At 32.6% G+C, this 17238-nt stretch overlaps 1 protein-coding gene across 1 annotated transcript in view; it reads left to right on the forward strand.

Annotated features, from left to right (window-relative positions):
• LOC124359696 (DDB1- and CUL4-associated factor 10) overlaps nucleotides 1-17238 on the forward strand; it is a 44377-nt gene that overhangs the window by 9782 nt on the left and 17357 nt on the right. The window contains exons 2-4 of the mRNA XM_046812643.1: nucleotides 5567-5680; nucleotides 7952-8149; nucleotides 16690-16861. Of these exons, the coding sequence (XP_046668599.1) occupies nucleotides 5567-5680; nucleotides 7952-8149; nucleotides 16690-16861 (484 nt within the window). The remainder of the gene's footprint in view (nucleotides 1-5566; nucleotides 5681-7951; nucleotides 8150-16689; nucleotides 16862-17238) is intronic.

The raw sequence follows: 17238 nt of genomic DNA on the forward strand, positions 1-17238 counted from the left end.
ACTGAACGTCAATGGGAGATCCTACGGGAGTGCATTACATTACTCAAACCGTTTGAAAAATGACTATAATTAATAGCTCTACATTAGCATCAATTAGATTGCTATTTAAAAGAAAATTTGTTGGCAAAAAACAAGATTCCTTTCAACTGGTGGACAGAGCACCAAACAAGGTATCCAGAGCTGGCGTGATTAGCAAGAGTGTTTCTATGTGCACCTGCAAGCACCGTGTATAGCGAGCGATTGTTTTCAGAGGCTGGTAACGTCTACGAAGAAAAGATGAATAGGATGTTACCAGAACGTGCAGAGAGCCTTGTGTTCCTGCATCATAACATACCTTTATTAAATTTTAAATATTGATTATTTGTATTACTGTTCTCTTAATTTTGTCTCACTAACTACTCATTTATAAGCATAATTTTGATTTTATTTATTGAGATTGTCAAATATTTCCTAAATTAGTAATAAATACTTGTTGATTAACACTGTTGTTTTAATTATATCTACCTAAATATATTGCTTTTCTTAAACAAAGTATACTCTGCGTTCAAACTGAGTTATTCAGCTGAGTACCGAGTATCAACCGAGTACTCGGCCCATCTCTAATTATTACCTCTCAGATTGTGTAATTTTTCTGACATCAGATCACATTGGACGATCTGACAGGTGATCTGAGCTCAGGAAAGTACCGTGTAGAAAGGCCCTTGACCATCAGTGCGGGCTTCTTTGGTGCCACCCTGTACAGCTGGTGAAATAAACAAAACATCCCTCAAGATAATATCCAGATTCAAGCTCACATCATATGAGCACTTGTTAAATTGTTATATGTATAATACGTATTTATGTATTTACCTACTTTAAATAGCTTAATTACAAGTAGTAGATAGGGAGATAGTGGCCTCCACGCCAATTTCATGTCCTTTTGGGAGGCAAAAGCCAACAACCAATCGTTTTAATAACATGAAAATTTCATAGTAAGTCAAATAAAGTAAATTCTTTCTAATAATTAGAGTTTTAGGTCACTGGTAAGAAAAACACTTCCAAAAATAGTAGGCTCTGGATAATACCAAAGTACTAGTTATAATTTAGTATACAAGATATGTGCAGTATTATAAAATTAAACACTTTTTCATATACTTTACTTTACTGAGCCTAATCTTTTAACAATTAATTTAGATATTTAAATGTTAAATTAATATCAACAATTAATTTAATTTCATTATTGCACAATGTTTGCTATATTACACCATGAATTACTCGTATGTACAATGCTTTTTTCCCAGCACAATTACGGGTAATAATAATACTTTAAAAGAAAGTACTTATAATATATTAGTTTCCACTTTGATAAATCTTTCAGCCTATCTGCTAATCGAATCAGAATCACAAAAACCTTTATTCAGTGGTTACACATGGTTTACATGAATGGCGTCAGTAAATAGTTCAGTTTACTAAATATACTTTACATTAACCCTTTTAGCGCCAATAGCCTACATATAAGTTCAACCTGTTAAGTCATAAAACGCCAAGAGCCTTTATTTAGGCTCAAGCTAGGTTGGTGGTGAAACGCCAAGGGCCTATATAGGCTTGGACAGGTTCAGACGTTAAGCGCCAAGAGCCTTTATTTAGGCTCTCAACATTTTCATGCAGTACACAACCATTTATTGACTAATATCAATAAAATTAGTACTGATTTATGCATTTTATGTTAAATGTACTATAGCAAGTAGCATTGCATAGACATTCATATAATATTCAATGTTCATTGTGCGGTAGTCTTCGGTAATGGATACCTCTAAATAATCAGTTGTTATATAGAAAATCAGTAACACTACGTTTCGAGATCTGTAATCTGACCTCTTCTTCAGGTAAATTATTAACCTAATACATAATTACAAACTAGGTTAAAATAAACAAATCATACCAGAGTGTTGTGACACGCACAAGTCAGTAATCACAAGCACCATGTTGTGTGTCGACTTCACTGACACTTGAACATACACATAATAAAAAACGAAGCAACACTAATTATTAAAACTGAACTACAGAGTGCAAGTTTTTTTATTAATATAACTATTAATAACGCTTGCATGTTATGAGTAGACTATTAACCATGTGTATGTGGTAAGTGGTATATATCGCCGATTGTATACCGTGAGCTAAGCGGGATAACTCATGGTATCTTCTAATAATGCATTATATTCATTGTGGTTGTCCAAAAATCTGTCAGAACTTGCAGGAGTGCTTGTTTGGTCTTCTACTGTGTTGTTGATAGAATGTGACTCATCAGAACAGTTGTCACCAGTCAGTGTGACGCATCAGAACCCTTGTCACAAGTCACAACAATAGTTTTTATTGACATTGACTGCCTCTGCATGCATTCAGCCTGCCATTTATATGCTCAAAACGGGTAAATTCACGCAGTTGAGATGCATTTCTTGGTTACTAACTTTTTTTATAAAACATAAAATGTGTTATTATATATTATTTAACAACCAATGTAATTCAATAAAGATGTAGGCTTTGAAAACTAATGTTATATAAAATAAAATAAAGCAAAATAGTAGGTTTTAAATTTTATTATTTTGCGTACTAATAAGTAAACTATTTTAATTATAGGTTTATTGACATATTTAGGCACTTATTTAATTTACCTAGGTATAAGAAACGTTACTGATTATTTTAGAGGTCTGGTTTGTAGCACCTCGTGCTACTGAGACAGAGGAGTTTGTGGTAGGACACAATGACTCATTATCTGTCACTCCATAAACACTCTTGAGGAGGGTGACGCCTTTTGTTTCTAAACAAACTGTCATGGCATTCCATACCAACTGCGCTGTTTATAAACACAAGACTTTATCTCTTTGACAACTTGATTAAGTATAGTGACTCACATCTAAATTCTTGAAACATCTTTATTGAACACCCTGAAATCTTTAGTTGGATTAGTCAAGTAAAATAGCAGACAGGGTTGTTTATTCAATCTATATTTATTTAGCAACTCTAATTTATATTTAAATTACTCTCATTTTATTAGAATAAAACAAAGTATTGTTTATCAATAGGAATGATATTTAAAAATCTTATTTTTATGAATTTTATTGTTAGGATAATTAGATAGTGTTTACTTTAGGTGGGTTATCAAATACAATCTAAAACTACTTTTAACAGTTCCTGAAAATAGTTGGCACTTTCATTTCAAGAAAGAATTTTCAGACACTAACAAACCATATTCATTTGAGAAAAAGGCAGGTCATTTGAATGAGGAGAAAAGGTGTACCAACTGCATTTGAGGGTAATTTTCGTTGATTTTTTTGTCATTTTGGCCACAACTTCTACCTTCATGTAGAATTTGTTCATTGTTTCAACCTCCATACTGAAGTTTATTCATTGTTTCCCTTTATTATTTTTGTCTGTTTGTCATTGAGCAGCTTCTTTGGGCATCTCAGTACATGCATCCAAAATATTACATATGTATTATATATTGTTGATTAGAACTATTCGCTAAAAGGACACATGTATTCTAGATCACACACCTGTTGTCTTTGTACTTGCCATATTTGTTCTCAGTATGAATATCAATAAACCTGACACATTGAACTGTATTGATCTCGCTTTCTAACATCTGTTCTTTATATCATCCTACTTGGTTACAAAAATGATTGTATACCTAATCAGTATTGCATCCTCAATCAGTGCGAAACGGACCTGTTAACTACTCAATGGTTTTCTCAGCCAACATAAATAATACACTTGGTGTTATGCACAATCCTTTTTGATTCCATTTGAAATGGTCATGGGACTGTTCCCTAAAGTTGTTGTTGAAAAAAATAATTTTTGAGTCGTCCCACCGTTTTTATTTTCCCAGCTACGTAATGTCCCAAAACGTTAAATGATGCCAATTTTTAGTAACTTATTATCCACACATTCATAACATTTCCCATTAAACTATATGTACCCCACCTATTTTTTTACAAATCTGGTAGAGTAAGGTTATGTTATGTTAAATTACTATCAAAACATAACCTAAACTAACCTAGGTCAGGAGACTAGGTAGTAGACATGCAGAGCGGGCGCATGAGCCACTGTCCGGCACCTGACGCGCCTGTCACTGACTGACAGACGCCTCATAAGCCGCCGGCACATACTGCACAGTGACAGTACAGTCATTCCATTGCCGTCGCTATGCTGATTTGGGAGCTGCCGTCTACAGAAGAAGAAACCGTGGGTTTTTTCCAATCACGCGGTCTGCTACCCGTGACTAAATTTTGCGAAGGAGGACGTGCTATGAAGTTGTATTTTGGCGAACAATACCCTTTTTGGAAATGTAATGTCAGACCGTGCAAGAAGAAAATGAGATTTCGTGTGGTTTGAACACAGTAGGTTACCTTTTGTAACAACATTGTGTTGTATGTATTGTTGGTACGAGCAACTAAATTCAGTTAAGTGGTGTGGCTGACAGTTGGGAACGTCTATTCACACAACAGAGTACTGGAACAATTACATGAGAGAGGTATATGTTGAATCTGTTATAGAAAAAAATGTTGGGAAAATTAGTAGTACCAATAAAATAGTTGAAATAGACGAGAGCTTGTTTACCAGACGTAAGAACAATGTTGGTCATGTTCTGCCTGAACAATGGGTGTTTGGCGGACTCAGCAGGGAAATGAATACTAGATTTTTGGTTAAGGTACCGAACCGTTGTGCAGCTACACTTGGCTGCTATTCTGGAGCATATTGAACCAGGTAGTATGATTATGTCTGACTGCTGGAAAGGATACGAAACCTGTGAACTGGAAAGTGTTGGATTTGAACATTTTTCGGTCAACCACAGCTGCAACTTCGTAGATCCCGAAACTGGGGCCAACACGCAGCATGTAGAAAGAATGTGGGATAGTGCGAAGTGGAGCAGTAAGGTCCTAAGGGGAACTGTTCGGCATCATCTGCATACCTACTTGGCAGAATATATATTACGGTCGGCATTAGCAGAGACCGGAGGTGATAGGTTTAATACGTTGCTAGCGGACATCGTGGCCTTCGCCAATACACAGTAACCATTTTTTCTCTCTGTTCATTGTTGTAAATATATTTACATTCATGCTACACATGTTTTTTCCTCCTAACTGTGCCCAATTTGTAAAAAAATAGGTAGGGTCAGTATAGTACATATGTACCAAATTAATACACAATAAAAACACATGTTTTGTTATTGCAGTTATTTTTAATCCATAAACCAACTTAATATCAGGTTATTGGTAATAAAAATTATTTATTATTATTTACATTAACAAATACAAACTGTTGTATTGTACTGCAAATAGCAATGACGTACCCACATTTTGTTGACATATTTACGTTCCCAATAAAAGAATCTAAACTTATACTGTACATGGTGCCAATGATAAAATCAAACTATTATGTTTTTTTGTGGATATCATTTTAAAGGAGTAATTTACCCATGAATTTTAACCTATGACTGCTTCAATGATATGACTAACAGACACAACTAATTTTAGAGATTGTTTGATGAGATGTCATAAAATTAATTAATAGGTGTATTTGTTTTCAGATCTTTACTGGTTGCTGCCTGCGAGAAGCGGAGTATACTGATGTTTGATCCTCTATCAAGGAAACTGATACATGCTGTGGATAATGCCCACTTTGATTGTGTCAATTGTGTCAGGTCTGATATTACAACACGTTTACTTAATACTAGATTTTTATTTAAGCATTATATGCAATTAGCTTATATTACACTTTTAAATTTTGTTGTTGAAGGTTATCCTTTCTTTGTTTAACATTTAGTTCATTGGCCTAACCAAAGCATTAAGAAATGCATATATATTGTTTGGGGTTTGTCATTCTTATAAGCGAGTTGGTAAAAAAATTAAATATTAAAAATGTGCTAATAAAAATATTCTTGAATGTATCTAGATCCTACTACCTATATTATTGAAACAAATACATAGTTTTTCATCTAGAATATCACTACAAGCATACATGTTTAATTGTGCATCAAACCTATTTATTTTTTGAATTATTAATTATACAAATAAAATTCTTGAGAATAAATTTATGTATTTTGGGAAAATTATGAATCTCAATTCTTTTATGGTGTAGGTATTAAGTTAGGCTTCTATATATCCCAATATAATTTATAAAACATTTAATCTTTAAAGTCAATTGTTATTGGAAAGTAGTCGATAATTGCCTATTATCTTTTAGACATTAAAAAGCTATCCCTAACTGTATAGTAAGTATTTCACAATGTCTTCCTAACCTAGAAAGCTGTGGACCTTGTTAATTAAATTGAAGATAAACATGGAGAATACTCTAGGTAATTATGTGTTATTAATAAGCCATTTAACCAACTGTGAGTGTAAATTTTCAAATAATAAATCAAATTTACAATGTTCACAAATTATCATTCTCTTTAATTCATGTAATCGTCAAGAGGCAGCAGGAAATTTCAAGAAATTACTAAAAGTCTTCTTTTGTAACTGTTAAAAAGTTTATATATTAATTAAGAATTTAACTAAAAAATTTGCTTGTAAGTATTGTTAAAGTTATTGTAAAATTTTCCCTAACACATTGCTTGACTGATTTAAACCTCTAACCACTGTAAATTGTGCAGCCAGCTGAACCAGTTACACTGAGTTTTTCTTAGTTGAACTGGCTCAGACGGTGTGGTGTCGGCCGCGCCGCCATAATTACTTTATTCACCTTTGGTGGTTATATATGTTGTATATAAATATTTTGTTAATTATTTTTTAGTGTATTTAGATTTTACTTCTAAAAAAAATCTTTGAAAGTGTAGTGGCCTATTTTGATAAGGATATAATAAGACAGTATATTACAGTTGTTTTATTATAGGACAACTTCAGGATACACTCCTAGAAGTTTTTTAGTTCATTGTACACAACTGATGAAGTTCTGAAAAACATGGAACAACACATAAAGTGATATCACAACTTTTTGTGAAGAATTGTCTTTGAATTAGACGTAGCTGGAATGTCTCCATGAGACGGGCATCCACCTTTCTTTTTGTAACATATGCCCATGTTCTGTTCAAGTAGTTAACAAATGACTTCCAAGTGAAATTTGTAGGTTGTAGTAGTTGTAGTTACTATAGTGGTATCGCCAGCGTATAAAACAATATTTGCAGGGACATTTAGACTCAGATAATTCACTGCAATTAAAAACAGCAAAGGCCCTAGAACAGAGCCCTGTGGGATTCCACAGAGATATATCTTTTGCTAATAATACATATTAAGATCTATTTTTTAAGTAAGAGCTAAATACATCTAGAGCTATCCCTTTAATATTGTAATGTTCTAGTTCTGTAATCAAAATGTTATAAGATACTCGATCAAAAGCTTTGCTAAGGTCGCAGAAAGTTATAGGAGCAAAATATTTCTTTTCATAACAGTCCAGAGCCATATCAACCAAAGAAATTATAGCTTGAGCTGTTGATAACCCTTTTCGGAATCCAAATTGTTCTTTACAAAGGAGATGTTCCATTTAAAAGAATTTTCATAGCTGTTTACATGTGACCATTTCCATAACCTTAGACGTAATCAGCACAATAGCAACAGGTCTGTCATTTCTTATTTAATTTCTTTTACCTTTTTTAAAAATAGGATGGAAAATAGGATGGACTTAGATTGGGAAATATGCCTAGATTTAAAACGTTATTAGTTAAAACAGTTAATGTGCAATACATAGGTAAGTTAATATGAGAAGAACCATGCCATACAAATGTTGATCAACTTATAAACATCTGGAAAGGACAGGGAATTGTTTTTTTATGAGTACAAGACAGGCAATCGTAATTTAAAATGAAATTCCAAAATTTAATTTTTAATTTAAATAATATTTTATATTTTTTAACTTGTAAATAATCTGTTGTGAACAATTGTAAATTCAGCAAAGTAATTAGTATACTCTTTTCTAGGTTTTTGGATTCGCGGGTGTTTGCAACATGCAGTGATGATAGCACTGTAGCACTGTGGGATGCCCGCAACTTGAGGTCTCGTATTCGCACCCTACAGGGCCACTCTAACTGGGTGAAGAACATAGAGTTCTCTCAGAGTGACGGGCTGCTGGTGACTTCAGGGTTCGATGGTAGTATCTACACCTGGGATATCAACAGGTACATAACTGTAGACATTTAAAACACATAATATACCATTTTGTGAGTGCAAACCATTACATGTATCTTGTATTAGTCAATGCTTTTAGTAATTAAAAAAAACATGCACAATTAAATAAAAAAACTTGATTTGTATATTCAAATATTTTTATAAAATAAGTAAGAAAATAGGAAAAATAAATTATGACAAGCTTTTAAAGTATGTTTGGAATCCACTGTGAAAATTGTAAATGAACCAATCATCAAATTTATTACAACTGGCATATTTTAGAAGTAAGAAAGCTTAATAACATACCTTTTGGAGAAGAAAATGTGGGTTAGATACAACAAGTAATGTCGAGTAGGGGGCGTTTGCGTCCTGTTGCACAGCAATGACAGATTGAGCTGAGGGTTGAGCGGTAGAAGAAACATTTAATGTTTAGAATTGGTGACGGATAAGCGCCATTGTGTGTGCCCTGCTGCTCACATCTGCCATGGCTAGTGTCGAGTGTTTCCCATATGTACAACACAAACATTAAACTTTAAGTCCCCACTCAATCTAGCGCTCACTGCCCACCGCTAACCGCTTGTACCGCGGGCGAGGCCTCGGTTGGTCTATGAATGATTGCTCCTCACACACGCTCCAATTGTCAACAAATTACATAGGTTAAGACAAAGGAAGTGATATTATGTTTTGATATCACGGTCACATCCAAATCTCGACTGAACTGCGCTTACACCGGCAAAAAATGGTGCGAGTTTTGTGTCCAACTAAACATCGCTAGTCTAAACGGGCGCAAGAACTCTCGTGAGCGCTGCCGCAACCATTGCCGGACAGTTTGTCACAAAAACTGGAGAACAGTGTCGGCTATTAAAATTTCAATTATAAACATTGCCGAGACATCACTGCCATTTGTAAACAGACTTCGTCTTGACTCCCGGAACAACCAGCAATACAACTGTAGCAAATACTTGCGACAGTTCTCGTGAGTAAAATTGTTTATATTGTTCAAATTATGCTACAGTAGTTGTCCAAATTCTCTCACAACTTTACTTGCCAGTGTAACCGCAACTTAATGTTGTTGCCAGTCTACAAATGGCAAACTGCCAGCCGATCGAATCAGCCACGTTCATCAGTTTCTCTCGTCAGAGCGGCATTCATTGGACGATGGCTGGAAATCCCGTCAGTTCTCCAGTCAACTATTTACCGGAACATGTGACGATCGTTCAGACGAATCAAACTGTTCAAACCAAATAGTACAACGTGCATGAGGATCTTTATGTCTTGTTGTTTTGTAGTTCTTGACTGTAATCTAACTGATTAACTGACTGAGACTGCACTGTCTGTTTATTTGTTTATTGTACTAAACCGACCTTGGTATAGACCGGCAAAATCATTGTCTTGTACCGAAAGTTCGTCCACTACTAGACCTCTGACCCGCAATACAGGGTTGCAGTATGCCCCATGGTAGCGCTGTGCTGGTATTTATTTGTTATATTTGTGTTTACGAATTGGATACATGTATATTCTATACATCACAGAAAGAAAAGTCATTAGGTACACACAATGTTATGTCAACACATCGAAAGACACAGACATAAAAACTAAGTAGCTTAAAATAGGTGATAACGATGAATCGTCACCAAATTTCTCGCATATCGCTAGCAACAAAATGCTAGAGCACTGCGGCTTTGTGGCATTTCTTGCAAATAATGCTTGTAACGATAATACGTCATCGTTGCATTTCTTGGCGTAAGGGTTAAATACAGTACTACAGTTGTCTATTTGGTTTGAAAATAGACTAGATAATCGGAAATTTTTGACCGGGAATTTGAAAAGTGGTTTTGATTGGCCACCTTGAATTAGAAGTAATATATAAAAGTTTTTTTTTTATTCACAATTAAACAAAGAATAATATTTGCATTTAAAGTAGGTCATACAAAATATTTTATTTAACAATTTTTTTAATGAAATGCAAATTTTGCAATTTTTGTAACGGCCTGGGTCCCAGTCGGTTGCATAGGCGGGGTTGAAGTAGTAAAGTCAGCAGGCAGTGTTATGGTTACTACCAATACCAAGTGTAGGCTGAATGTAGGTTTATATCAGGGCACCACCCCGTGGCGGGTTACTTCGTTTAGGGACAATACCTGTCCCCTCCCGTAGTTGTTATAGCTCTCACTGGTAAGGCAGACTTAGTTTAAACAAGTAACCATTCATGCATGCAAACCTCGACAACAAAATCACTTAAGTTATGGACCTGAACCAAATTGAAAACCAATAGCTTTCTTAATTAGAATTAAATTAGGCCAAGGCTTTTATAACAAATACAGAAAATGTTCTAAGTATCTGGAAGTTCCTATACCAATATTTCTGAGTAGTTGTTACCTATTCTCAGTACTTTAATACTATCGGCATGCGCCAACTGTAGTTATACTATTTAGATAATTATAAGAAAAGGTTAACTTCAGTGACAACCAAGTTCCAATTATCAATAACTTGAATTTATTAACCACATTATGATTATGATGTAAATTTAAAACATGATATTTAGAGCCGATTTTTATTTTTATATAAACTAAGTAATGTGAATCTGAGGTCCAAAATTTCACCAGAAATAGTAAAATAATTAGCTAGCTCTCGACAAGTAATATATTTAACGGGTATGTTCTGGAAGTGCCAAACTTCACTTAGTTGTTATACAAATAAACACAAAAACAATTGGATAAATATTAAAGTTTCAGTTAAACCATCTGATTCTTGTTAAAATATTTTATAAATAAGAAGCATGAAAATTAAGACGTAGGTGGCCACCATGCTAGACATACAATTAAACATAGACAATACATAGATAAATATAGGTACCAATTTTACAAATAAATTTTAAGGCAAAACTAAACTAAAATACGAAGGCAAAATTTCCTAGCTGGTGTGAAGACACTCCACTGGCGACCGAGTCCCGCAACCGTCCACAAAGTCCACAGCTGCTTTCAAATAACGTGTACACACAAGTTCAATATTTAAGTATGGTCATACAAGAATTAAAAAGAAAGTTTGACTTATCGTGTCGCAGTCACTTCTCAGGCCCGTGACTCCCCAACCAGTCAAGTCGTGACGCAAGGAAGTGAGGTGCGCGTACTCCTCACAGTAGACCCCGCGTACAGTCTGTGCCGCTTAATGTCCAGGCGCGTGCAGTTTGCCTGACGTACAGCAAAACCAGAACCCTATACAGTTCCTTATAAATAGTAAAATAGCATAACAGTGCTTACATAGAGTCATAGAATACAGTTTTTATAATTATAATTATATTGTGCCAATAAAATAATCAAAAGTATCATTCTGACCTATCTACAATTCAGTAAAATAAGATAAGCATTTAAGTATTTATGAATAAGGTACATAATAAAGTAGTTATCAAGACACATTAGCATTTTATAATCCAAAATGTTCAAAGTTTATCAATTATTTTTTTATCTTGAGTTAATTTCCAACATTAAATTAAGACTTTACCGTTTATATTTATATGAACTGATCGCCAATTAATTTTGGTCTCAATGTTACAATACATTTAGTATTAAAAAATTATTAACCGTACACATTACCAATCATTTTTACTAACATTAAAAGCATTACAAGAGAATATGAAATACAAGGTTAAAACTGACTGACATACTCGTAAGTTTAAAATCATACATTTGACCTGACAGAAATTTATTACTTTGTACTTTAACTAAATAGGCCCACGACTACTTGATATTACTGTAAAAGATTGTTACTTTAATCTGGTTTGGATTGAATTGTATGTTATTACTTTACTTTCACATTTATTGACATATAGGCTAATACTTCGTTTGATAAACATAAATTAAATGGTAATAATAAGGTTTAGGTTTTAAGCAGACATAAAATAAATAGCCAGACTGATACAATTTAACAATAACAATAAAATTGATTTTAGTCTGAATGTATTATTTACTTATTACCACTATCAGACAACTTGATAACTACGGCGATCTAAGTTTATGATTAGAAATGAACAATTAAAACAATAATAATTTGGTTGTGTGACTATGACCTAGGCATTTTTATTCCATAACTACTTTGTTACTCTCTTCCATATTCAATAAGTACAATATTTTACCAATAAATAAATTAAAACCATACAATAAGTTTTAGCGCAAAGCATTACAGTATAACGTTCAAATTGTTAAGAACAAACAAGAATTTTCCTGAATTTTAAGTTTCTTTTTTTTACACTGTAAAGTAAAACAAAGCATACCATACAATTTGAAATAAAATGAATTTATATTTCACTTAACGTGAACATTATATATTTGCCAAAAGGCCATTACGTGTTTAATTAACACTTTAAAGTAAAACAAGCCGTAGCATATATTTTTAAAAGTAATGACATCATATCCTACTTAACATGAACATTATACATGTGCCAAATGGCCGTTACATGTTTCATTTCCATGCAAAAATGGCTTTGTCGCTCGATCCAAGTTTAAATGAATTTTTGGTGTTTAAAATGTGTAGTTGAATAAAAAAGTTAAATTTCTTTGAAACAAAATTACGAAGATACTTAAAAGTACAGTCTGCCGCACCTCTTCAAAAATATAGCAAATTACGGAAATCCTCCCACGGAGCTGAATAGGGTCGGTCACCTGCCTCAACTCTGCACTCCGCTAAAACAGACCAGGAACTCCCAAGCTCAACATTCCGTTCGTGACTCATCACTCCCAGCGCTAGGTGGACGAACCTTGAACTTCAGCTTTCATCATCCGGTAGCCTACTTCATTGTAACCGATAACAACAATCAATTTATCTATCATCTGGTCAAGGTCGGGGTGGGACACACTCCGTTTTCTTGGTGGTTGATGAATTTTGCATTGGCGCGCCACTACGCAAATATAACTTTGTTTAGTTGATCAGGCTAAACTTTCGTCCAGTAGACCAAGAAACGAGCGTTTCAAAAAGAACTCAAATTTGGGGGAGACCTTACCTATCAAATCAAGTTATTATTAGAAAAATGTAAATGCGAGATAGCCATTTTGTGTCAAATTTCGTCTAGTTTTAGAAAAGCATAAAGTTTATACACATTTATGATAACGTTATAAAACTATAAAACAGAAAGCGGTTATGCACATAGATCATGAAAATCAGGTCCCTACATAAGAATTTGGTACTACAAGATTTGCTAATACGATTGTACGTGGATATGTCATAAGCATATTTTCTTACTGAAAGTGAAATGAACTATACAGGAACAATGAAATAAATTCCATAACTAATTTTTTGAAAAGTATGATAAGTTACTTTTTGTTATTATTCATAAGTTTTACAAAAGTTTCATACGGTAAAGTAAAAGATACTTTTGAAAGTACTATATCAAGGTTTATAATTGATAGAAAATGTTTTGTAGTTTTAGAAAACCATAAACTATATCTATATATATTAAATAATACCAAATTACCAAAAGAAAATGTGATAATGTGCACCAGTTAGAAATAATTCAAACCCACAACATACACAGTGTTACTAAATCAGCTAATCTTTATTACATCAGTCTGAGCATTGCTGAATTAGAATGAATAATAATATAATAGGGAATAATATAAAAGTGTAAAACAGGAAATAACTATGTGAAATTAATTTTTTCCAAACAAACTAAACTACCCTACTCAGAGCCGATAATTTATCAGATTTCAATAAAAAGATATTTCTTTATTCTAAAATATATTTATTTGCAGTATTACAATATCCAACAACAAACTAAACATTCAATACAACATTAAAACGTGAATAAAAATACTACAACTTAGAATTATACATGGCTCGGTTCAGACGCAAAAGTAAACAACGCCGCCAAGACGGTGTTCACAACGAACAGCTCACGTTTTGTTGTTCGTTTGGAATAATCAACCTGCTAAGTCACAACCTTGCTACGTCAACTATAATATCAAAGAGGAATAAAAGTTAGTTTTCATTTGCATTTTTCTTGCCGAATCCAATGGTGCATGAATCAAATTGATTCGTTACTGTAGTATTTTATAAGAAGTGATTATCGGAGGGAATGTTTGACCGACAAAATGATGAAGGTTAACACTAAACGCCATAAGGCGACAAAATTTTGTCAATTAACACTACAAGGTTTAATAAGACTGCATAGAAACAATATTAATTTATGATTAATAAAGGTCTAGGATGCGTATATTCTTTATTAAATTACTTTGTAATTACCGAAACCTTTTTGTAAATTTTACACCTTCTTGATGGGACAATTCCAAATGAAATGTTTATTTAGAAAGTACAATTTGTGTACTAATTTTTCAAATCAGGGCCTTAATGTCATTGTGCACGGCCAACTGAATTGTTTATTCTTTATTGTTAAACTAATAAATTGTAATTGCAGTATATCAGGATTTTTCTAGAAAGATTGATCTTTTCTAAAATTAACATAACAAACTTTAACAATTTGTTTACTCATTATTCAAGAAATTTTATTTGAGATAACTTCCTAGTTTTACATTGGCTTTTCTCATACTTTTTCTAACAATTTCCTTGTTTGATATTGAGACTCAGGTTTAACCCTAGAGCTGGCAATGGTGTCACTCTGTACTGGCGGCTCTATTTTAACAGCCTCGCAGACGTTTCTTATAATGTATCACATTTCATAACTGTTAGTCCAAATATAAACTATTATATGTCAATGTATTCACATCTCTATATGGAGAACATTGTAATAATAATATCTTATTGTTTCCATGGAAACATATTTTTATTTTTTTTATAAAATGTAAGAAAAATGTTTTTTGGAAATTTTGTTTGTAAATATTCCGTTGTGTAACTGCTTAGCAATAAGCTTTTCATCAAAACCGTAAATGGATAACTTATTCGAAATTTTTTCCTGATTCCAAAAATATATAATTATTGTAACTTTTACCTCAAAACGTATGTGTTACAGGGCTTTGTATGAAAAAGCACCCATATTTACTTATTTTCAAAAATGCGTACATTTCTAAATAAATATTATTGTTCGTGGGTAAACATAATCTCTTGACTGCATTTATACTTATATAAGTATGACAGTTAAAACAAAAATAAAATAAAATAATACATTTTAATCTTACCTTATTTACATATGTAAAATATATACAAAGTTTCATTTTTCACTCAGCGTCACTAGATTCCGCCCTGCAAGCTCTCTAAGATCATTTGATCCGTCTCTAAAGTTTTCATCCATACTGAACAACTAAAACTATAACCTAAGACAGCTAAAAAAAACAATAATAACAACACCAAATACTATTGGATTCGTAACCTCAAACACAAAACCCGGCACTTGTTTACAGTTTCACAACAATGTGGTTGACCCGTACTACGTTCACGTCAGCTCTCAAAAAAAAAAAAACGATGTTTTACGGTAAACAAAGAAGACAATAATCGAAATAAGAACAGTAAATCGGTACTATAGTTATTGCTCTTCCAGAATATATAAAATAAAAATCATTTATATGACCTTTAATTGCCTACAATTTCAATAACTGTACATGTCTACTTTGGCGACGAATATTCGTCGTTGCCAAATCGGACGGGCCTTTGGCGACGAAAATTCGTTTCATACCAGCTCTAGGGTTAAACTATAAAAAGTATTTATAATTCAAAAAAATGTTGCTAGGCAATTTATATTAAGCTTAAAAGTTGGTAGTCAGTTTGGAGTTGACCACCATGTTGTAAGAATATTTCAACTTTATTACTTGTACAAAAGTATTAAACAAGTGTTTTATATCAGTCATAAGATAAAATTTTCATGTATAAAATGACATTATAATTATTGCCAATAAATCTTTTCAAAAAAATAACATGTTTTATAAGATTTTTTAAAATACTTTTTAAAGTGTTCAAATTTTATTTTGATTTTGTTTTATGGTTGTCTACAGTGAAAAATATGTTTTATGCAAGTACAAGATTCATTTCTAGAACTTTATTATAATTAATATTGCGGGGTAATGTTTAACATACACATTTTATTGAACAATGAAAAAGTAATGAGTTTTTCAAATTAACAGTTTTTATATTATATACTTTTATTTTTATTTTCATGCAATATTTTAGTTTCTTACTTATTGATATAATTTGGCCAACTTTATAATCTATACTTAAACGTTGTTGGTAGGAACCAGTGAATGAAAAGTTGCAACACGTAACATTTTAAACTAAAATTATAAAATTTTCGTCTGTGTAAAGCAATTTATTTTTCTTTCAAATTCTGTTAGTTTAAAACAACCTTGACAAAATAGGCCTACCAGCATAGGAAAAATGAATGGCCAGTTCTAGCGCCATGATTTTAATGGGGTATTATGATAAAATCTTAACCAATGTCCCCTATAGTAATTATTGTATCAAATAATGTTGATGATGTACATCGTGTTTTGAATACAGAAAATTATTGTATTAAAAATTTGTTTTTAATTTTCTCACTTACCTCACAACACAACCAAGAGTATTATTGTATTTTTAATATTAAAAATTAATTTGTTTGAAATTGTTTTATTTACAGCTACACAGAAGTTGGTTTTCTATACAAACGGGTATTTCACACTAATGGATTAATGCGTACACGTCTGAACCCAGATGGGTCGAAAATGATCATCTGCACAACAGGAGGTTACCTTATCTTAATACATGACCTTGATCTTAAGACTCTTCGAGAAGATCTTGAAGGATTTAAGGTAAAACATAATTAATTTAACACTATCTTAAGAGACCTTTTAGACCTTGTGACATGTAATAATCTCTGTGTCATATAATAATTTAGTGAATCAGAAGTTTTATTCTATAATGTTTTTATGAGTTAAAAAGAGAAATTGTAATGGGGAACCTCAAGAATCAATAATATTTTTAATCATTGACCTATTGTTAACAAGTAATTTGTAATTTAAGTAATTATATATTCAATTATGTACTGTAGATAATTGCATATAAACTGTATTAGTTTGTATTACTTGAAGAATCTCAGATACCTTACAACGTTCATTTTCTACTAACCAGATATACAGGGTGATTCAAAACTAAACGGCAATCTCTCGGGAGCTTATTCTATAGCTAA

Source organism: Homalodisca vitripennis, chromosome 4, assembly GCF_021130785.1.
Source record: "Homalodisca vitripennis isolate AUS2020 chromosome 4, UT_GWSS_2.1, whole genome shotgun sequence".
NCBI lineage: Eukaryota > Metazoa > Arthropoda > Insecta > Hemiptera > Cicadellidae > Homalodisca > Homalodisca vitripennis.